This window comes from Tyto alba, unplaced genomic scaffold (genome assembly GCF_018691265.1).
Source record: "Tyto alba isolate M040663 unplaced genomic scaffold, T.alba_DEE_v4.0 Super-Scaffold_7, whole genome shotgun sequence".
NCBI lineage: Eukaryota > Metazoa > Chordata > Aves > Strigiformes > Tytonidae > Tyto > Tyto alba.
The window spans coordinates 38,231,136-38,254,805 of record NW_024881328.1 but is presented as its reverse complement, the minus strand read 5'-3'; the positions used below and the strand labels follow the sequence as shown (position 1 = coordinate 38,254,805).

Sequence of the window (23,670 nt, the reverse complement as noted above, 5' to 3'; positions counted from 1 at the left end):
GGGAAACCTTTAAAGTTACAAGGTACAGGGTTTTTCTTCTGCATGCACTGTGTGTGTGATCTTCTGTAATCAAAAGATACACTACTGGGGTTCTTCGAAGGCACAGCTGCTCACTTCATCAAATAATACTACACGTACCTAATTGACTAGAGAGAAAAGCTGCTTACAGTGGATTTTTCTGCAAAATAAGTAGCTCTGTCAACTCATGAAAAGTCCTGTGCCCTGTTTTCCCAGTCCTCCTTCCCCCATCTGAATACAGTCCTTTTGCATCATTTAGTGTGATTTTTTCCTTCTGAAACGTTTTCATGCTTTTCCACTGATTTTTGAAGGACATGTTTTACTGATTATCCTCCAGCAACCTCAAGCCTGACGAAGAAGCACTGTTATATTTTTCCATGCCCTCAGGGTTTATCGTGCCTGGAAACTTTTATAATGAATTTGCAGAGATAGTAAATTTTTCTGTTTTTTTTTCTCTCTCCATTCTTTTTTTTTTTTTTTTTTTCCCTTAGATTGCTAGTTGGAAGGAAAGAAGATGGGAAATCTGCTTTTAGTACAAATACTTGGTGGGGAAGGAAGCAGAAGAGCAGAGAGAATACAGGAAGGAAGAACATATTGACTAGTATCTCCAGATCTAGCCTCTTTGTTTTGGATTATTTTCCATTTTTCCTAACAAGTTTTCTCATGGCTAACTGAACAACATCAATGCAGTTCTGCAGGCCTCACTATAGAAGGCACTGCTTAAAGGCTGGAGTTTGTTGCCTGTCTTGGAGCCACATTATGAGGGGAAGCTGTTTGTTTTTGCAAGGTCAGGTCCTAATTTTCCACTCTGAGCTGTAATTCTGCTTCATACCTTATAGGAGAACTGAATTCTGGTTTTGGGAAGGGGAGGAAGAGAGTCTGCCAGTACTAAATACTGCTCTCCATTTTTCTTAAGCACAAAACCCCGATTGTTTCCAGTTTTTAAGACCTTTTTAGTTTACAAGTCTGGGAAATGTCTTATTTGCATATAAGATTAATGGGAGGGCTTTTGAATAAGTATAAAATCATAGGTATTAATAATATGCTGATTTTGAAATGTTTTATACATCACTTTTTCATTAATTCCATTCTCTCAGTTCTTGGCTCCTGTCACTAGGATGTGGGAGGAGAATTGTTACTAGGGTCTGAAAGAAAAGATAGCTTTATATTACCTTCTGTTTTCACTCTAGGGATACATGTATTATTTCAGAATACATTCAACCCCACTTGGTTGGATTTCCGTAAGATGGATTTACAACTTCTTTAGTGTCCCACATGAATTTACTGTTTTTCTTTAGAGATCTCACGTACAGCAATAATAACTTGCTTTTGAGCAAGACTTCCTTCTCACAATAGCAGACTAATGTTCTTGTGAGTGAGGATCCTGATTTCTAACCTGTAATTACATTAATATTTTTGCAGATGCTGAAAGCAGACTGAAAGGTTTTAATGAAAGGCAGGAGGTTTGACAAGTTGTAACCTGCAAGGAAATCTCAGAGCTGGGAATGTCAAAGCTTTTGAGTTAGATAGTTGTTGAATGCATATTAAATAAAAACTTGGCATTACTCTTCTGAATGACACTTTAATACACAGTCAACATAGTGTAGTAGAATAGAAAATCTAATAATCAGACACGTGTATACATGATAACTTTGCATGCTTAATTAAATGGTAGACAAGAAGAGTTTGCTGCTTGATGGCAACTGCTGATTAATCAGGTTTTTTATGGCTAGGTTTTTTCTTTTGCTAAGCCGTGAAATGTGTGTGTTTTAATGAAAAGAATTGTTTACAAACAACTACAAGCTGTCTTTATAACATCTTGTAAAGTGAGGGCAACATTATTTCATTTTATAGATAGCACTGATTTCATAAGAATTTACTTCAAAGGGATACATCCAGCGCCTTTGAAAATCAGTGTGCGTGGGCCCCTGATACAGGAAATCATTTAAATGCTTTCCTTTTCACATGAAATAAAAAGTGTGCATAAAGACTTCCCAAAATAGGAATGCTCTCCTGTAACAGGGTTTCATTCATACTGCTAAATATGGGTTAGGAATGTAACTTTAGATGTCGGATTTAAATATATTGACCTGTGCTCTTTTTTACTGAAACTGAAATAGCTGTAAATGATTTTATTTTCATCCAGATATTTTATCTTGCTGTTGTGGGTAAGAAAAGGCATTCTGTTGGGGAATTTAAATCAATTTAATTTTAAATTAATAAACGTTTAATTGCTGATTCTGATATTGAAAAAAAATAAACCTGAACAACCATGTTTAAATATATGTGCATTCTAAACTGCCCTTCCTCCCAACCCATGGGGGTAGACTGGGCAGCAATAAAACGCAGTGAAACCTGAGTTTCACCTGTAAACTACCAAACACCCAAAGCAAGAAGGTTGCAACTGTTCAAACCTACGCTCAGTGCACTCTCCACCTCTTGTCCCTGCAGATCCGTCTGTGGGCTTTAACCTCGTAACAAATGCCATCTTTGCCCTGCAAAGCAGCCAGCCAGGTACTGTTTGGTGACTCCTCTGTTACCTAATCACAACATGCTTACGGCAACTGCAGGGCCCCAAAGGACAGGGTTTCTGATGTACCAGGGTGTCCCGTGTCCCCAGAGCAGGTGCCGGGGTCCCCGCTGGGGAAGGGCTCACCCCGATCGGGGGCTTTGCCCTCAGCACAGCCCCTCGGCAGCTTTCGTTGGGTCCCACAGCTGGGCTGGGTCCGGGCCTCAGGGCTTGAAGCGGGATCTGCCCCAGCTCTGTCCAACTGCCCTTCCCACTGAGAGGGATCCTTCCAGCTCTCCTGTTCACCCATTCCCCCCGGCACCTTCCCACGTGTGGTGGGTGCACTGCTCCCACCGCCCAACAGCAAGGCAGCTGGATGTGGAGGTTAGAGTGCAGTGGTACCTTTGCTGCTGCTGCCGCTCCTCATTCCTCAACCTGTTTGCTCTGCTGTGGGCTTCCCCACCAGCCACAGCCCCTTCTGAGTCTCTTCTCAGTCTCTGCCTGGACATATTTGACCCGTTCTGCTGGGCTGCAGCCCCTCTGCTACCAAAAACCTGCTGATGATTTCCAGTGCGTCTGGCATGAAAGTTCTGCATCAGCTGTTAGTTGTGTATCCAAAAGGTCTCAAAAAGGAATATGCTTTGTATCCATTTTTACATTGAAATCTGATAATATATACAACTAGAATCAAATTAGCTATTCGCTGGAGTTGGATGTTACACAAATACTATACCTACCTATTCCTTGTAAGAATATATGTACAAATTTTGGGTCCAACTTCAGTGACTGGACAGCAGTGAAATTCTGCTTGTATGCTGTTATAATGTTCCATTTGCACATATCTTTAGGGGAATATATTGGAAGCTCTGTTTTATGCTGAGCATGGGATCCAGACCTAGCACTACTTGATTTCTTTTTCAAGGGCAGTTGTGTAATACTTATTGAGAATTTCTAGGCCTGTGTTCCTGGTGTTTTGTTGTTAGTCTATTGATGTTGTGACATTTCAAAGGCAATAAAAGAAACTTGTTTCTAGGCAGCCCTGGTGTTCCTAAAGTTTCTTTCCTTGCAGGTTATCACTGCCTGCTTCTCTGCTCCATGTTGGGCTGATCTGTGGCATGCTGAGGTTTAGTGGAAGAAGCTGGGGTACTGGGGGAGCCAATGGAATCTTAAAAATTCATTTTAAAGTATTTTTAACAAAAGGCAATAGCAGAGACACATTTTGCAGTGGTTTGGGTTTTGTTGTGTTTTGGTTTGTTTGTGTGTTTTTTTTTTTTTTTTGTTTTGTTTTTTGTTTTTTTTTAATTTTTATAAAAGAGGAAATGGTGCTGGTTGTTTATCTTTCATGGGTTTTTATTTCTTGTGCAGTTAATACTCTAACTGACCAGACCTCCACCAACCAATTTGGCCTTTTATTGTTAACATCTCTAAAGAATTATGTAAACAGAATTGAAGATGAAAAGCCCCTACCAGGTTGTGAAGGCAGCCATTGGAAGAGTTCAGCACTGTAACAGACAACACTGCTTAAAGAAGCTAAATTTTTAATTTCTTTTGTTGAGCCCTAAATTGAGTTAACAATTCAGTGCCATCATAACAGTTCAGTTTCCAATATAAAACCTGTAGTAATAGTGTGGTTCTTTGCAGGAACGCTGTAGCAGGCAAGTACTGGCTGTAGCATCTCAGCAGTTTGGAAGATGTGATTTCTCAGGTGGGGGAGCATATAGAGCTCCAGTGTGAAATTCTTATGAAATTTCTCCTTTGCTGGGGTGTCCAAGCACAGAGACTTTCCCTTTTTATATTTTAAGTTTTATTCTACAGCCTTTTTTTCCTGAATACTGATTTTCTTCTCACCTTCCCACTGTCCCTTTTAAACTTATTTGTGGAAGATGAAATATTCATACTCTGTTGCTACTTAATTTGTTTTTTTCCCCAGTCCAGTTCTGTACCATGTATTTTCTCTTCAAGGGAAAGTCACAGCTACGATTGGAAATTTCAAGTGTCAGGGCATAAATTCCTCAGGCCTGTTGGCTTAGCAGAAATGTTAAACTGGATAAAGTTTTTGGTTTGGGAAGATAAGATGTGTATTAGTGTTAGTATCAACATATGTTATTGAATGCAATTCTGAAAGTATTAAATGGCAACAGTATGTCAGAGATGGTGGGACCAGGCGTGGGTGCCAGAAATTGTAGTGATAAGCAGTTGCTGATGTCTGGGAGAACTGTAACCCATCTGTTCTGAAGCTGTGTAGTGTTTCAGATGAAAATCTCTGCCAGGTAAAAATTTCTGTTAAACACCAAAGAAGACAGCAACCCCGGAGGCTCTAGAATGACTTGATTGCAGAACTTCGCAGAGATTGCAGTACAATTTTAAGTACCAGAGAACTTCCCTTAATTGATTTTGGTTTTTTGGGGGGCATAGCTTCGTTTGGTGCTGGTTGTCGCAAAACAGCGGCATATTTCTCTTGGTAGTCAGGCTGCAGTGAGTGCTCCTGGATGATCTGAGCGAAGGCTGATAGTGAACTGTCAGAGTAAATAGTGTTTTGTTGTGTAGCGTTGATCAGACATGATACCAGAGGACGTTATTTGTTGCAGTTTGTCTTAATCTTGTTTGCACTGTGGAATGTGTGGAGGAGATTGAGTTCATAAAACAGCACTCACTGTTTTTTTAATTATGTGGTTATTATGGGTTTAACAGTTAACTGGTCCAGGGGAATTAATTCTTCAACAGCAGCTGAAGTTAGTTCCTTCTGAAAACAAACATTAAGTAGGTGTGCGGGAAGAATTAGTCCTTGAGAAAGCATTTACGGGTCATTTCATAGTTGGACATGTTTGTTCAGCCATTACAAGTGTTGGAAGGTTTTGTTGGGAGTGGGCATTTTCATCTCATGAGTAAAATCTAGCTAAGATTATCTAAAATACATGCACTACATGTATCTGAATTCACATAATTTAAATGTTTTATATTATACTATCTCCTAGTTTTCATAGGTAATCTCTTATTCACTGTCAGTGCCTGCAGAGGGAAGAAAAATGGACACTTTGAATTTCACCAGCATGTTGATAGAAGGTATCGGAAGCCCTGTGCTCACCTTGATGGCTTGCAAGAAAATGCTTGTATTCAGGCCAGCTGCTTTTTGAGCGTTGCCTTGTGTAGTCACAGGAAAACTTGACTGTAACGCTGGTGTAAAATTAGGGGCAGCTCAGGAAGTTCACAGGCTTGCAGCTCTGCTCCTGGGGGACCCCCACCGTACTAGTGTGATGTGCAGCATTTGTGATAGAGTGCCATGTGGAGAATATGAACTATTTTATATTTCTGTGTGACTGAGTGAGCTTCCCAAGAGAACTGGGGGAGGTATGGTTTATTTTCCAGAGTGTTGTCTCATGAGTTTCCTTGTGAGTCGTATGATATCTGGGTGGGATTTAAAGATCTGGAGAACTTTCAAATTTTTTGCTTTTCAGTTTCCGGAGTTGAGTCCTTCATAAAATGATAACCTTCTGCCTTTGTTTTCAGCGACCCCCACCAAGGAAGATGATTAGCTCTTTATCCTGAGGGTAATCACTCTGTAGTTTATGAGCTGCTTCTTGCTCCCAAATACTTCACTGTCGCATGATTGTCAGTAGGCCTGTGGTAGCCCAGGAGTTTCCAGTGAGAGAGGGGGATGAACCAGCAGGGATGGTAGAGGTCAGGATCACGGGGTCACTTTAGGACTAAATCATCTGAAAACTGGATGCCAGAACAATGTGGATTAAACTGAACTGGATGTGGCCTGGCAGGCAGGGCAAAATACATCATATTAGGAAACTGAGTGGAAATGTAAGTGTGAGGGGATGTCAGGAAGAACTGTTGTTTTTATGTTTAATGCAGAATTTCGGAATTGGAGAAATTTTTCCCACCCAGACTACACAGGTGCCCTACTTGCTGGCTTGGTGGTGTTTGAGTGTTGTAACTGGAAAACATTGGTGTTCTTTGAAACAAACCTTTTGGAAGGAGATGCTGTTTTGGGTTGGCAGACCTGTGTTTTGAAGTTTTGATGTGGGTCTGTTGCAAGCATGCTCTTTTCCTGTTCAGTAGGAAGCATCCTGTCATTGTCCCTGCAGACGTGTCATAGTAGGGACATGTTACTTGTTCTCACTGGGAGTTACGAAGCTGGAAGGCCTCGGTTTCCTTTTAATTTTCAGGATATAAGATAGTTCTGGAGAATCTTGCCTTGGGCACAGGGCTGCATGCTCTAAAATAGTCTTCCCTGTGCTCACCATTCCTATTTGAATCAACTGACCTGGATACTTACTATCAATTTCAGGTTCTGTATTTTTTGTGCATTTTAAACACCACTGTGTTTCTCCTTCATTATTTATGAACTGGTTTTCATGCTTGTTGTTTTGTTTGCTTATAAAGATAAAATATGCCTTAAAAGGTTTAAACCCCACCCCTTCTCCTCTCCTGTAAACAAAAAATAACCCCCCCACACACACACATAAAACCCAAACAACTGTGTGTGTCTAGCAGAGGAATTTTATCTTGGTTAGCAGTTCCCCTTTGCACTCAGGTAGCCTGGTTTTGTTTTTTTGGAACAGACTGATCTTAGTTATTGGGAAAACATAAATCTCTTCCACAACATATTGGAGGCACTGGAAATACCTCTCATAGTCCTGTTGCATTTTGGTGTGTTGGTTTGGTGGCATGAAAGCCTGGTTTGTTCTCAATTCTTTTTTCTCTTCTGGGAAAGGGAAGAGTGCTGAGGGGTTCATCCATATATTAGTTCCATGGATTATGGCTAAAAACTTCTTTCAGCTCAAGCAATAGTACTGACTGTAACAGCAATACATTATTTAGTGCTCTTCACTTGCCTTTTTGGTCTCAGCAAAAGCAAGTAGCTTTGATGAAATGCTTCTTCTGCCTCTGTTGATGCTGACAATCCCCAGCTGAATTCTTTCCCACACTTTGGAGTGACACAACCTAAATGTCTGCTTCCTAGTTGTGTTTTTGATCATACTTTGTCTGCATTTGTATCTGTGCTTCTTGTGGCTTGTTCTTCTGCATTTCTTTCTTTCTTCTCTGGCAAGTTGTGCAGGATTGACCTCCTACAGTTAACCAAAATAGGGGAAATGCAAGCCAGTATCTCACATGGAAATAAATTTTGCCTCTAATGCAATTCCAGTGTGTTTTTCTAGGGGAATTAAATGAGATGTTTTATTCATACAAAGCCAGTATTGCTCTGTTGTCTTCCAATTCTAATAGTCCTGAATGAATGCAGGAGATCATCTGCAGGTTTAGAGTCATCACAATAGCAGTACTTTTATATGTAAGTTTAATATTTCACCGTAGTACAGTACCAAACATTAGAAGATTTTGCAAATGTAACATGGTTTATATTGAGTTGCCAGAGAAGAATGAATTTGAGATTCCTGTGGAGAATGTATAATGTAAGAGTCAAAAGCACGGAAACCGAATAAAGATGCTTTGCAAAAGGAGCACACAGGAAGCGGGACAGACAGAAACTTTTTTTTTTCTTGCCTCATTCCCAACAGAGAACCAGAGCAGGAGGTTCTACTTTAGCACCTGCTCTGACTTCCTCCTTCAGTAACAGGCCTGGTTATTTTTGTAGCCCTTTGTGGTTGGAGGTTTTTTTCTTCTTCTCTGGATTTACAGAATTAATGAGTTCACTGGTGCCACCTTGAAACAGCTTTCTTTACTGAGAGAATGTTATGCTGTACTCTAACGTCCCAGGAATAGATTTTCAGATTGTAAATGTGAGCTCGCGCTTGCTGCCTAGCCCGGAGCTTCCTGCCCCTTCCCTTGCGGCAGAGTAAAACTGTGCGTCTGTCTGTCTGCAAGGCATCAAAACTGTGAAAGGGATCTAGACTTGAACTTGCTTCATTCACTCTGCCTCTGAAGTTAAAATTAACCATGAGCAAGTCTCTAATCCGTGTCACAGTATAGCTGCCCAAGTGCCTGTGCAGGCGCTGGGCACGGGGTAGCCTGGGCTGGCAGGAGAGAGAAGCTAAAATTGCTTCCTTTGGCGTGAGCTTAAAATGTTTGTGCTTAGTTCAGTGGAAACTCTTCCTTACAGAGGAGCCCGAGGACATCACTATTACAGTGTAATTAAATCCTGTTAGTTTAATTATATAGTACGCTTTATAGCCTTATAGAAACACTTGCATAGTATTTTAGAATGAAGCAAAAATCTACATAATATATTTAACAGTGAATGCAATTAATTGAAGAAATAATATTGTGTTTAAGAAAAAAAATGGAGACATGTTTTTGAAAAATAACTTGCAATGCATCTTCGCAGAGGATTTTTTTTTTTCATATGTAAGAGAGTAATATACAGAGGATATGATTTGTTTGTCTTAAGGTTATAATATTTATCTGTTCCTCTGTTATCTGGTGTGGTTTGGTATTGCTTATGGATTCCCTTACTGCCATGCTGACTTCGTACAGTGTATGTGACATAAGACCAACACTGACCCTTTTCATTCCAATTCTTGTTTCCTAGCTGTGTGAGCACTTTTTATTTTTCTCATTTGCTCCCCCTTCTCCCCTTGTCTGTTTGAGGATAGCTCACCTTCCTACCCAAACTACTGTATCTATCTTGGGAGGTAATTCTGTCAGTGTGATTTATTTTCTTTCACCTGGGCTTTCTTGTTATAATGTCCTGGTCTGTGGGGTTTTGTTGTTTGTTTGTTCATTTGTCTTTTGAGAAAAGAATAGGAATAAGCAACTCAACACTCCTGTTGTTTTTTTCTTGGTTATCCTCTTTATTCCTACTTAATTTTTTTGTTAAAACGATTAACTAAGGGATTTGTTACAGCCTCATTAAGCAGCTCTTCCTTAGGACTAGCTTTTTGCCATCCCAGGGTTCTGAGACAAATCCTAACTATTCCAGTCACCACACTTGTGTGAACACATTATTTAATTGAACTCTGACCTGGGCCAACAAGGAATTCGGATTCCCACCTTTCCCCGCAAACTGTATTTTATGACTTCTGGAAGCACAAACATGTAAAAGCTGTCGATCCCAGAGAAGTTCTTGGCAAGAAGACCTGTCTAAAGCACAAGTAACCAGGGATATTTACTATGTGCTGGTGATAATGGAAAAACAAAGAGAAATAAGAAGGAGTTGTCAGAAAAATGGGTATTCACAAGGTGACTTCATATGCCTTTTTTCCTAGGACAAAATCACTAATAGAATATATTAAGAGTAAACAATTTATTACAGTATATATTTATAGAGTTCTTTGAGTTTCTCATTGTTGGTAATTCACGTTATTTGTTTGCATGTAGAATCTGAATTTAAATAGGACATTTCAATCTCCTGTCTAATTTCATGTGTTCATTTTGTTTGTGTAGGAGAGAGTTTAAGATGGTTGTAAATTGTGTGGGCAGATAATTTATGTTAAAAAAGGGGAAATTATGTGTTTTAGAGGTAACCTACTAGAGACAGTGTCTATTCTTACCATTTCTGATAGCTAAAGTAGACTGAAAGTTCTGAGATTTTGAATTATATTATGTTTAATAATTTTTGCCCTGAAAATACTAGGATTCTCAAATTTAGCGATTCTCTACTCATGGCAGGAAATGTCTAGCATCTTCTGCAGGGTGATGTATTACCTTTGTTTTGTTGTTCAGGTAGCTGACACAACATTCTGTGGGAAACAATTACACTTGTGTGATGTTCCTATGCCAATTCACTGGCATCTGCTTTTTCTTGCATCTTTTGTGATACTTCAGTACTCTTCCTTGCCTGGAGAACCAGGGGTATTCTGCCTTTCAAAACTTACATACAGTGTCATCCAGGATTTCGATCCAGTACTTACCCCAATAACTTCAGTAAAAGCACTTCTTTTCCAGAAGTTTGATTTTGTTTTTACAGTTCTTTTAAGTTAGCTGTGGAAAACTACTTGACAACTTTAGTGGGAAAAAAACAGCAGTCATTTTCTTTAAGTAAATAAACTCAGTCAATGGTAGGATACTAGTGGAAGCAGCATACTAAAATATTGCATTGTGTTGTCTCTGTTGCTTAAACTTACTGGATATTAAGTTTATTTGTTGAGTGCTATCACTATGTCAGTCATTTATTTAATACGTAGGTTGAGTAAAGTTTGCTGATGCCAGTGATGAGTTTAGCATAATAAAGTTAAGCTAATCACTATGTCAGGTACTAGAAGATGTATCTTTTGTGTAGCAAAATACACGTATTTGTAAGCAGCAATAAGAATGACCTAACTACACAATATTTACACAGCTTTATTTATAAAATAACTTGAATAAAATAAATCTAAACTACCTAGTTGTTTTTCTGGGTAGTGACTTGATATCTAGCTGGTCATAGCTGGATGGTGTTTTAATAGATTCCAATTGTTAACAAACGATATTTGTGGAATTGTGTGGGAGGAGACGTGTAAGAATTTGGATTCTTGCTGGTAGATCTGTAATCTGCATTAACTGGTATAGTTTGGTAGTTTCTCCAGCTCTGGGTTTCAGAATAGAGAACAGAAAACTGGCTTAGCCTGGGAATAGCCAGTGAACATTGATCGTACTGGTTTGGGCAAGTTTTGTAGTTACAGAAATAAGCTGATGTGAAACTGGATGGGTATAATCAGATATCTTCTGAAAGCAACTGAGATGCTTGCAACATGAGGCAGAGCAGCTGTCAAAAATGTTCTTGTGCAAATGTGGTTATCTTTATTTTTGGACTAACCAGCATTTTGTCTTCACAGCAGCTATACTTCTGAATGGAAGTGGCTTGCAGACAGAGCTAGGATTGGCAGCCGTTGGACATGGCTTCAAGCCCAGATTTCAGAACTAGAATACAAAATCCAACAACTAACTGACCTTCACAGGCAGATACGTGCCACCAAGGTATTGTCTGTAAGCTCATAAATGGGCTTTTCAAATAATCTTTTGACAGTGTTTCTTGTAATATTTATTTATTTGGTTCCTTGTTGTTGTTGTTGTTGTTGTTATGGTTGTTGTTTGTTTTGTCCTAGAGTTCTTGTATCCACGCAGGCTATCTCATGCAAAGGTTAATGAGAAAGACATCAGGAGCTAAAAAGTATTGTACCCTAGAGGCACCAGTACAGAACTGGGAGTTGGGAACTCTTACCTTCCTACTTCCTAAGTTAGTGACTTTGTTAGTGGCTTTCAGGGGCCCAGCACAGGGTACTGCATTTACCACACTAGTTCTTCCCTCTGCAGAAGAGGCAAGATTTGATTTTGAGGTGGGGTGCTTGGTTATTCATTTTTTGTGTTGTGGGGTTTGAGGTGTTTTTTTGTTTTTTGTTATTTACAGTGCATGTTTATTCTGAGGATTACCTAGTTAATGTTTGTACAGCACTTTAAACAGGTCAAGGATTAATAATTACTAAAATTCCAATGTGTGTAACTCATGTACGAGTTTTTGTAAATTGAACTGGCTAGACAGTGGGAAAGTCACATTCCTAAAACATTAATAATCTATGTATCAATTTAATGGGTTCCCCAGGTCATTTGCATGTGCAAGGAGACAAAACCTGTGATAATTCTGGTGGTGTGATAGTTGAGGGGTTTTAGAGGAGGGCTCTTTGATTCTCTGCTGGTGACCCTCGTGGAGGTTGTCTGATCTATGCTGAGGTCAGATAAGCACAGATGGAGAGGGGCCAGAAGATGCTTTAGACTTTATGACGCTGAACGTGAGACTTAGAGGGAGTTTAAAAGGAGAGGAAGATCACCCCGGAGAGCACTTCCCTCTGAAAAGAAAAATGATTCCCTCTTCTACTTTTGCCCTCAAAGCCCTCTTTATATCCAACTTTGTCTCTTCTGCTCACAACTTTTCCCCAGTTAGGTTTTCCTTTAAAAAATAAGTGAAGAGCCTTTGTTTGAGGGTCTGTCCTGCCTCCTGTGCCCACAGAAGTGAAAGGAGATATTGTATTTTGATGAAAGGTGAGAATGCTCATATGTTAGTGTTGTCCTAAATACCAAGTACATGCACACTGTTACACCCAAAAGCTACCAGCATTTAGGGTGGCATAGGTCTCATAAGCTGCAGAAAAAGGAGAAATAAATAACAGAGAAATGAGAGAAATAGTATTCTTTTAGTCATGCATTTTCTTCACATTAGGTGGTATGTTGGCTGGGAGCCTAGTCATCTTCCTGGTAGAAATCTTTAGTGACATTCCTTTTTGCAAACTTCATGCCCCTTTTACCAGCTGTGGTATTCAGTATTTGACATTGTGTCCCATAGTGAAGGTAGAAGTGTATTTTGTTCGGATTTGATTTTTTTTGTATACATGCTTGTAGTACACCAGTGCAGCAGCTGTGGAAGAACGTGTGGGCTGATAGAAGAGCTCTTTTGTTTTCATTTAGCGTCTACAAAGTAGTTACACAATATCATTAGAACTTGTATGCTGTGTTTAATGGTTTCAGAGTGGTTTTCATGTTTTTTGAGGGGGAAAAAAAATGTGATTCATAGACAGTGAACAATGATTTCAAGCACAACGCCACTCCTCTAACACCGTAACACAATAGGAAGGGAGATGGTTAACTTGTGGGCAGTTCCTGGCCTACTGCATTGTGTTTTCTCCGTCTCTATGCACATAGAAGTAGCAGCTCTGGATCTTTGAGAGTCCTTTCATTTAAAAAAAAAAGTATATCTGCAAAACAAAACAATTCCATTGCGGGAGGAGGGAGTTCATTGCCAAAACCTAACGACTGTGACCCATATAACTTATAATTCCTATATAGTCAATATTAGTCTTCTAATTCTTTCCTCTTCCTCTTTTCTCCTGTGCCTGTTCCATCTCTCCCTTTTCATACAGTCTGTCAGTTTTCTCCTTCATTTTCTGCTTTCTTCTTTCCGTGCTTGGTCAACAGGATTCTGCAACTTAAAAAAATTCCAGTGGAAGCAGGGGGTGGTGTCCCCCTCCTTTCACCACTTTTCCTGTGTGTCTTCCTATTCCTCTGACTTAAGAATTTGTGGTTTAGACTTCTGTGAGTTACCTTTTTTGTTCTCTCTGTGGTCTGGTCATGATCTACAATTATTTTACTAAAAAAATCTAAAGATCCTAAATTCTAAAAGAGTCTAAAGCTGTTGAGTTGGCTTATTCTTCGGTTGTGGCATATAAAAATTAGATCTATACTTGAATTTTCTTGAATATACTGCCTACTTTGTAACTGCTGTTGATCTACAGATTGTAGTATGACACGTTCTGGATTCACTTCCATCTACTGTAAATGGAAAAGCACAGATGACTACCTGATAAGGAATATGGAAAATTGAGCATTGACTTGATGGAAATTCAGAACCTCTGTGTCCTTTTTGGGCACTAAAGCAAGTTTTCAAGCACCTATGTTTGTTTTTAGAGAATATCTTTGTTCTCAGCTTTGAATTTGTAACTCAAACAGGGGAATAAGTTAGAGACACAATGATAACAGGACAATTTCCTGTTTTATCCTAGTCTCCCCTTTGAAGTCTCTTTGAGACTTGTTTTCAAGTTTTAGGGCAAGTTGCTGCTGAGGCAGGAATCAAGGTGTGAGTAAAACTACACGATCCTTAATTTTTCACAGCCACAACCTAGGTGAAGTCTGTCTTGCTTAAAGAAATAATACAGGGACTCTTTGTGTTCGCATGGTGAAATCTTCCTTGGCTTTAGTGGAATATTGTTACTAGAATGAAAAATTTGGGGCAGTGTAATTCAGTGGTCCCATTCTTTCAATATCTGCTTGTATTTGAATAACAGTCAGTACTTAAGTAAGTTCTTTCCCTTTCTCTTTGGAAAAGCCTGTAGAGGTTTGGTAGCCTTTTCTGAGTATTAAATTTAAATTTGCTCAAGACAATGACAAATTACAGGACTCTGAGAAACTGTTTTTGACTGTTACAAAGTTATTTTCGCTTATTATGTTGAACGTTTTAAGTTGTTAAAACAAGCAAACTGAGATGTTACATAGGGTTGTATTTGACACTTATTTTTCTAATCAGTCGTGTGGAAAACACAATGGGGGTATTCTTTTCCTAGTTCTGTTTATAGAACTGTTATTTCCCTACCATATAAAATTATATTTATCTTATTAGGTGCCATTCTGGACAGTAGACCACATCTGATACCACATTTGCGTAGATTGTCTTGAAAAGCAATGAGATTGCTGGAATATTTAGGATGGTTACCTTTGTAATTATGAAACTCTAAAAATGCTCATCTTAAATCTATTATGAAATTGTAAAAGGCTTTTGTTTTGAATTGTATACATCTCTGCTACATAAGAAGCTAACAACCTTGTTGTTTTGCTTAGAACATGGATAAGAATAAGAATGATAGAGCACTTTAAAATGTGTCTGCAAAATTTATTGGCTGAAAAGACTATAACCAACTTCAAATCAAAGGGTGGTTGTTTCTTACAGAAAAACCTTTTCTTAAATCAGCGGGCAAATGATCATACAGTTGCTCTAATAAGTATGAATTTCTGATTTGAATTTTGGCACAGATGTTTAAGCAGTGGTGTAACACTGGAATAGTTGCTGTTATAAAGAGTAAGTAGCATAGATGCTGCAGCTTTTCATTAATGAAAATAGCTACTATTTCTCTTTTAGCTGTTACATGTATTTAAAATCCAGTGTAAGTGCTCCAAAGAGTTGCTGGGAGGATTTAAGGGGGATGTGCCAGGTTCGACTGCCCCTTAAAAATTATTTAGGAGGGTTAATCCGTTGTCAACCAACTGTGTTCAATTGCTGTTGTCTAGGGGATGGTGATCTTAGAAGAATTCCCATTTCCAAAAGACATTTTGAAGAAGCAAATACAATTGACAGACCAAGAAGCTTTATTAAACGCCACAGGGAATTCGCAAGCTGCCATTGAGAGACAGGATTCTTTGCCGGAGCATGACTTTGAAATGTCACCCAGCAGTCCTACCCTGCTTTTACGAAACATAGAAAAACAGGTAAAGTAAAATAAGAACTGAACGGTCAATGGAGCCAAATGATTTACTTCAGAAATAAGGCAGGTTCCATGGTGATGACTTCCAAAAAGGGAGATATTTTGCAGTCCCGAGAGTGGGTGCCGAGGAATTGAATGGCTTAAATAACTACATTGTACACCAGGTTTACAAATTAACCTTTTATTTCTGACGTGTCTGTGTTACCGCTTTGTTTCCATCAAAGCGGCCACATAACAGCTTCTAATAGCTATCCACAAACCTGCCTCTCCTTTATAGTTAGGCTCAGTGTAGAGTTGCCACAGAGTGTTTCAGGAAATACCCATGTGAGATGAAAGAGTGCAGCTGAAGATGGAGGTATGTTCCACATGAAACAAAAAAAAAAAAAAATCCCCAGCAGAATATAATTGTTGGTCTGCCTTTTCAAGAGTCATAGGACTCCAGTTCGGAGCTGAGGAATTCCAGGTACTGAACAGGCATAGCATAGGCATAGCTGTCAGTGGAGTTTTGGTTCATGGTGGTCAAAGCAGTCATTTCCAAGGTTAATTCCAGGAAATACGATATAGACTCCAACAGGGTTTTCTTTTGCTAGAAAGTACATAAAGAATGTGGTAGGATCACATTGCTGAAGGAGATACAGGAAATTTGTTTTCAGAATGAATTTATGCAGTTAGCATAAAGCAAACCTGACAAAACCAGTGTAATGCGTTAATATGTTGCGCTGCTCCTGGATATGAATTCTTGGTCATATACACATTTTTTAAATGGGATACAAGTAGCTTCAGGTACTAATGCCTGTTCCTGAATCTCTGTGCCAATTTTTCTTATTTGATAGTCATACTTTCCTGTTCTTAAAATGCTTCCCCTGTTTGATAGATCTTATCCACAACAGACAGGAGTGAGGAAGCAATGAAACAGGAAATTTATATGCACAGTGCTGGCAATCGCACAAGGTAAACCAAAGAGCATTTTTAGAATGTGGTGAATGTCCCCTCTTTAAGTGATTACGTGGAGGATTAATTAAACACACTTTTCAGTAAGATGTTTGACAATTAAGCTAAGAGTAGTATGTTTCCTGGTCCCTAAGTAGCTACAGATGTCCAGGAACCTTGGTGATGTAAAAATTACTTGAAAGTAAAGGTGTTCTTCATTTAACACATCACACATATTACATCGGATTTCTTCCCTTTACACCACAGAAAGCTTTGGGGCTTGATTTGTTTTTTGACTATCAGTTCTGTAAATCAACCTTAACTCTGAAGGTCAGAGTTTCTTCTTGTGCAGTGTCAGGAGTAGCGATGCTTCAGACTGAAGTACACTCACAGATATTCCCACAGAATTCTTCAGTCCTATGCTAAAGTATTTATGTTAAAAATAAATTATTTTTCTTGTGAACAAAAAAAAAAAACTAATAAAGAATACAAAGTGACTGAGCCTGGCAATTTTTATTAATATTGTTTTCAAGTACTTCTCATAGCTGTGCAACATTTTAAAAACATGTATTTTTTTCCCTGTGTTTTGGAAGTCTGCCATTGTTTCGGTGGTTTTATATTCAGTAGTAATTTTGCTCCTTACAGATTGAATTCTGTTGAGATTTTAAAATCAATCTGCCAGATATTTTACTGTCATCTTGTTTGCTTTGTTCAGACCTTTTGTAATTGACTTGCTATTTCTGTGCTTTAATACCCATCCCCGCATATTTTATTCTGACATGAAATTTTTATCCAACTGCATCACTTAAACATGACCAGAAAATACATGAGTTGTAATGAAATGGAAAATTATTTTTTCTGCTTCCTTCTGCATAAATGGTAGCCCTTTCAAAATGTAAAGAGAACTTACTGGGTAACCTTTAGCAATTCTTGTTTTAAACAGTCTTCGTTCTGAATGAAAATCCTACAAAATAATGTAAAAGTTGTTTTAAAAAAGTATGCCATTTCAGATATATTTAATTTCTGTTTAATGTGCAGAACACAGTTTCCTCTAAGAAAGTTATGTTTATTGTCAGAAGAGCCTTTCAGGTTTGACATTTAAAACAAAAAAGTCATTGTGAAATGTTATCTGGAGTCACTCTGCAATTTCTTGCTTTATAAGGATTAATTCTTAGTCTTGACAAATTAGCTGTGTTTGTTTTGGGGCAGTTCTGAAAGTCTAAGTTTTGGTCGGGTGGGGGCTTCTTGTTGCTCTTTTTGGGGATACCAGAAGATTCTAGCCATTCTGTCTGTAGTTAAAATAGTCCTCCTGTACTCACACTTGTTTTTGTAAAAACACCTTTGTCAAACTGCAGCGAGGAAAGGGGATTCTTTTAACAAGAAAAATACTTTGAATGAACAAAATGTACAATGTGTAGACAGCAGACATTTGTTATTTTCCTGTTGAAATGCTTGTTGAATGGCCAGTTAGCAGCTCTGGGCTGCAGCTGTTGTAACATCAGCTGTAAAGTGTTCTGGTTTCTTTTGCCTTTTTAAAAACCTTGGTTAAAATACTTAGGTCACTAATGTGTTTTGTGTGCTATTTATTCAAATGTATAAACAATGTCCTTGACTGGTTGTTCAGGGTTGTGTTAGTTTTCTGTTGGGTTTGTTTGTTGTTTTGTTTTGTTTTTCTTTGTATAGTTGAACATAATAATTGTGAAAGAAAAAACATGCCACACTTGATTATTCGCAAGAAGAAACTAAATATGATTCTTCCATGACGTATGCGACTGGAATCCTAAGTAGGAAAACAACAAAACTCGAGGACCTTTGAGCTGTTGAGTCTGGATAAAAGTCTGACTACCTTTTATATTTTTTTATTTTTCCAGAGTGCACAATTGAGTGAAATAATCAGCAGCCTAATTGCTCCACTCAATCTGTCTCCAGCTTCTCCATCTCTTGCCTCCAAGACTTGTAGGCACAGACAGCTGGTCAATGGCATCTCCTTCAGGTAGGTGACAGGATGGTAGCATTTTTTTGAGAATAACTTTTGGTAAAGTTATGTAGATGGAACTAATAATCATTAGAGTAGTAAATCAGAAAAATCTGCTTTCTGCAAGCTTCAAGAGAAGACAAGTCTTGATTGTAAGGTTGAAAGTACTAGAGTTTTGTTCTTACATCATAAAAATATGCGCTCGCTGCTTTTAAGCACTGGGAAGATGAATGTATCTGTGAAGTAGTGAAAGGATACAGTAAGAAACACGCTACTGATTATTTCAGACTTAATGAATTCTGTCATCACGAGTAGAACCTTATTTCTGGAAAAGAGATGAACTAGACTTTGCTAGATTAGTAGAAAACATAAGTGATGTCACCTGTGCCTCAGCATGGGTCAGTGTCAGTTTTTTGTGGCAGCTTCATTAATTTTAAGCACATCGGTCTTCAATACAAGGCCAAATTTATCTTTGTCAGCTACTTTTCCGGGAATTTGGAGATAGTATTTTTCTTTTTGTGGTCTTTTGTTCTGGATGCAAATGCTTTCTAGGATAACTGTGGCAGCTCGAAATTAATATTGTAGAAAAATGTTTCTCAGTACTACTCCATACTTCTTAGTAATTCCATCTTCTATTCAAAGATTTTAAAATACAGTACAGGCTGTAATCAGTATTAGTCTCAAAAGGAGCATTAACGTAATTGACTACAGTTCTGTCTTACAAAAGACTTAGGTATGTAGGATATTTCTCCTGAGATACTGGTAATGTGATTTTTGAGGATGGATGGGTTGCTGTTATTCATAGGTCTTAATTAAGATCAGGTGGATGAAGAAAGTGTTCCCTACCAGAGCTGGGGGGTTTATGGCAGTGCTCGGAAGCAGGATGTAATTCCCTGGCTCCCAGCTCCAAGAAGAGCTGGCCACGCCGTCTGTTTCAGCAGCTTTGCCGCAGAGGCTGTAGCCTCCCACAAAGAGATTATAATGAGCAGCTTGGATGGTCAGCTTCTTTAACTGCCGTCTGTTCCAAAGCGATTGTGTGACTGTGCCCTAAATTTAAGGACGAAGGGGTCCTGTCACATAGCATTCATGCTCCTGATGTATCAGTTGTTTACAGATAATATAGGGGAGAAATCAGAAGATTTCTCTGAGTTTTGAAATAAAAATAGCCCTGAAATAGGAGAAGAGGAAGAATGAAGAAGAGAGTCATTTAGGCTGTTAGGAGGCTGTGTCTTGGATTTGTGACTTTTTCAGGAAACGGATAAGGAAGGGTTCCTGCTTTTAAAAATCTTTTCAGGAATGCATGAAGTTGACTGCATGATGAGGGAATCTAATGATGTAACTTCAAGCCACTTCTTTTCTGATTTATCAGACACTGTCCAAAATAAATCTTCTTTCCATTTTATGAGAGACACAGTTGTTTGCTCACGGACCACCCTGTCTAAGGCTGGTTGCTTTCTACTCGTGACCTTATAAGAACCCAGAGAAGAATGGGAAGAGTTGATTTTCTCAGTGCTGTAGCTCTAAACTAGAGTTGGTGAGTTAGGTGTTGGAAGGGAATCTGAGAGCCTCGAGACCTTTGTAGATGTCATCTTAAAGATCAGTTAAATAGTTAATTTTAATTTTTCACTCCTTGTGTTTTGAAATCTGCAAGTAAATACTGTTCATTAAAGATGGTAATTAAGCATGATACAGAGTCATTATCATGAGAGTTCTGCGGGGAAATTTACTGCCTCCTGCTTCTTTGGTTTTTGAGTGTGTTTCAGTTTTTTGTGGTATTGTAGTAGTTTTGTGTGCAATTAATTGAGACAGTTACATACTACAGTTAACTTAATTTCTTGGCTGCTTCTCCCCTCACTCTTTCTAGAGCTCACTCTGACTGTGTTAAGTACTTGAGAAAGTAGAAATCAAAATCAAATGGAAAGTAAGGTGATTTTTTTGTATTTAAAGAGGAGGAAAAAAAAGGCACCATAGTGATTTTTACTTAAGTAAATTCTGGAAATTAGTTGTAGGCTCTTGATGGGAGCGATGTGATAGTCCATGTTTAAAGCAGGTCTAAGCGTGAGATGCTTTGAGGTTGGTAATCATGGGGTAGCAGTACTCTTGGTTACTTGGGCTATTCCCAGTGGAAGTGGTGGTGTATGTACGGCTCCTGGTTGATGAAATGTGGGTAACCTTGAATTGCCATTTGTCAAGGTCTAATTTTATTAGTGGCTTCCTTTTCTGTGTAGCTTTTCTTTGCTCAGTTGAATCTAGATGCCAAGATTAGCCAGATGCATTATATGAAGGTAAGTGTTTGAAGAAGCAGTTCTCTAAGCTAGCGATAACCTCTTTCTTATGAGGGGAGAGGAATGAGAAAGTTCAGTGCTTCAGTACAAATAGTGCATGTCTGATGGCTTGCTGTGCGTGTGTGTATCCATGAGTAAGGACTCTGCTCTCTAGCTAGGCTACAGAGCAAGAAAAGCCAACCTATGATCTTTGAAAGGAGTGTTCCAGCAAAGTAATGAATTTTACATCTGGCAATGGTTCATTTTGATCTTCTGTAGAATCACATTTTGAAAATCACCCAAACTAAGATCAAAATAAATGGATAACTCAAACCTTGTCTGGGAAGCCTATTTACACAAGTGACGGGAAAGCCATACTGCTGAGTACTGGACCTCCGAGCCACAGAGCTGAGATCTCTGCTTCAACTGAAAATGGAGCCGTGCATGACTGCAAGGCACGCAAGGGTAAATAGAGCAGCTGGCAGAGACTGAAGAGAGATTATCAAAGACCTGGGCAGACCATCAGAACAAAGGCAGGAATCATAGAAGTTGAGGAGCCAGACTGAGGACCTTTATGTTTTAATTTACCTGTCCAAGCTGTCTTTCATGTAAGAGGGAGGTATGTGGAAGTCTAAAAGTTGGGCTTGGCACCATCTGACTTCGAGGCAGATAATTACAGAGAAAATGTTTTTGAGAAGCCAGAGAAAGTATTTTAAGAAATCTTTTGCATGGACTTCAAACGCTGTATTTCTTTCTTAAGCCTTAAAGATTCGGTATTGTCATTAAGAATGTCATGCTTTGGTATTTGGGGCTTTTTCTTGGTACTTACTAATATGTTCCTTTAAATACTTTGTAACACCCCTCTTCTAATTAGCACAATTTTTTAAATTTTGAGCCCTTGTTGCTTATTGGGATTGTTCTGATACGTCAGAAGGACAGCTCAAATACAAGCATGTAAAGCCTTATCACCACAACCAGCACAGTATGGGATGGCGTTTAGTCACATTTCCTAACAAGCACTTCTATTTAATAAAAATGTACTGTTAGAAGAATACTACTTGTCAAAAAAGATTGATAAATGGCCTTGTGATAAATTCATTTTCATGTTTTATTGTGTGTTATAACTTTACTAATAAGACTGTGACTTACCAGATAAAGTTCGTAAGAGAAAATAATAATTTGTGCAGATAGATGGCCAAAATGTCTCTTACACTTAGAGTTGCAGTCAAGGTCTTCAGTATTGCAAAAATAAAGGCACACTTCAGTGCTTTTTGCATCAAGCCTTCAGCTTTGCAGGCAGATGTTGCTACAGCAACAAAATAAAATCAGGATACCTATAAAAGTGAAGTGCACGCTTCCCATTGAGTCATTCCCACCCAAATGGGAGGGTGTTTTAAATTCTTACCTTGTAGTGTTCCCTGTTCTGGTGAGCAGACAGGCTCTAGATTGGTGAGAGTGATCCAAGGTTTTTATCATATATGTGTAGAGTTTTCTACTGCTCTTGGCCCCGTATTTTCAAATAACTTCTGTTACTGCATCCTGTATCACTAAGGGTGAGAATACGGCAAGTGTGTGTGTAGGTAAGGTTGTGGAGGGATGATGCTGTAACACTGAGGGGGATTTGAAAGGGATAGACTTGGGAAAATGCAGATAAGAGAGAGATTTAATGTTAAGATGCAGCTTTCCATGTGTTCATGTAGACCCTGTCGCATTGTGACTGGAGCTGACCTTGCATTCTTCCAAATCATCTTTGTCTAACCAGCTTCTAGGTCTTAAAAACAGACTAATAGTTAAGGCTTTCCCCTCCTCTTCAGGAGCTTCCCCCAGGCTGGGCTTCGGCTCTATTGGAGAGCTCTACTGGCATGTCCCTGGAAGTGAAGTTTAATGACTTCGTGTTGGTTAAACTGAATGTGCAGAGTTCATAATTTTGATACAAATGCTTCACATTGTGTTGCAGCCCCTACACTGAATGGACACTGGTTTGTAAAGCTTTAATTAAGTTTAATTTCTTGAACAAAACTAGAAAACCTCAACTAGGGCAGAACTGTAGGCCTCCTTTATGTTAGCATGACTTCAATCTTGAATGTAGTTTGTAGGAAAATATTAATTGTAACTTAAAACTCATAGATGTTAGATGTGTTAGAGAGTTCTTGAATTTGGAAAAAACAGAAACGGTTATATGCTCAAGGGCTTAACTTCATTTTGACGTTTGTTTCCATGAGCAGAAAGGTGAACAAGAACAATAAACTTCCTTTTGTGATCTAACATAGAATTAAATAACGAACAAACAAATCACACACTATTTGCTGAAACAGTGTGCTAAAGCATTATAGTGCTTATAAAATACTCTTAGAATGAGATAGCTAATGCTAATCAGTGTATTAAATCCTGGCCTGTGCATGTGGACCATATTTAACTTTTTGTATTTCCTCCCTCCATTAATCATGAAATTGCAGAACTTCAGACAACAGAGAGGTCTCCTCTTCAAGCAACTGGTTGCTTGATCATCAGCACATCAAGAAAAGAAGAAGAGACAGGACAAGACTAAGATCTCTCTCAGTGGCAAATGTGAGCACATCTGCCCGAACAAGGCCACTTCATAGTTTCCAGAAGAGGAAACTCTACAGAATGCACGGTGCCTGTTACTGGAATCAGCAGGTAGGCCCTCGCCTCTCTCTTCAGGAGACAAAACCAGAGAGTCCAGCTGCTAGAGTCTGCATGTGTCTTGTCTGGTATGTCAGAAGAATAGTGCATGCTGTGCTGGTTATTTCTTACATTCAGGGAGCGTAGAGTGTATGTGGCGGGAGTACTAGATGTGTCAGCAGGAGCCCAGAGTTAATGAGTTAAACATAAAAATTAAAGATCACTCAGAATCCTGCTTATCAAATCAGTTTGTTGTGTGGCTATCTTTGAAGCATTCATACAGTCTAAAAGACAACTGGAGAGCTTCCTCGGAAGGCTTGATTGCTGAGGAAACATGCTACAGTGTAAATCAGCTGCCTGCTTGTTTTCAGATTATTTGTTTTAGCTACAAGAAAGTTTACACAGCTGGTGGCACATTATCTT

At 38.8% G+C, this 23,670-nt stretch overlaps 1 protein-coding gene across 6 annotated transcripts in view; it reads left to right on the top strand.

Moving 5' to 3' along the window:
- KANSL1L (KAT8 regulatory NSL complex subunit 1 like) overlaps window positions 1-23,670 on the top strand; it is a 66,108-nt gene that overhangs the window by 12,149 nt on the left and 30,289 nt on the right. For 4 of the 6 annotated variants that reach the window (XR_006167054.1, XM_042808469.1, XM_042808468.1 and 1 more), the window contains exons 3-6: window positions 11,248-11,389; window positions 15,242-15,439; window positions 18,237-18,358; window positions 23,061-23,262. Coding sequence is in view for 5 of the 6 variants with exons in the window: in XM_042808469.1 (XP_042664403.1) it covers window positions 11,248-11,389; window positions 15,242-15,439; window positions 18,237-18,358; window positions 23,061-23,262 (664 nt within the window). In the remaining variant the exon portion in view is untranslated. The remainder of the gene's footprint in view (window positions 1-11,247; window positions 11,390-15,241; window positions 15,440-18,236; window positions 18,359-23,060; window positions 23,263-23,670) is intronic. The other 2 variants (XM_042808466.1, XM_042808470.1) reach the window with 2 other exon arrangements.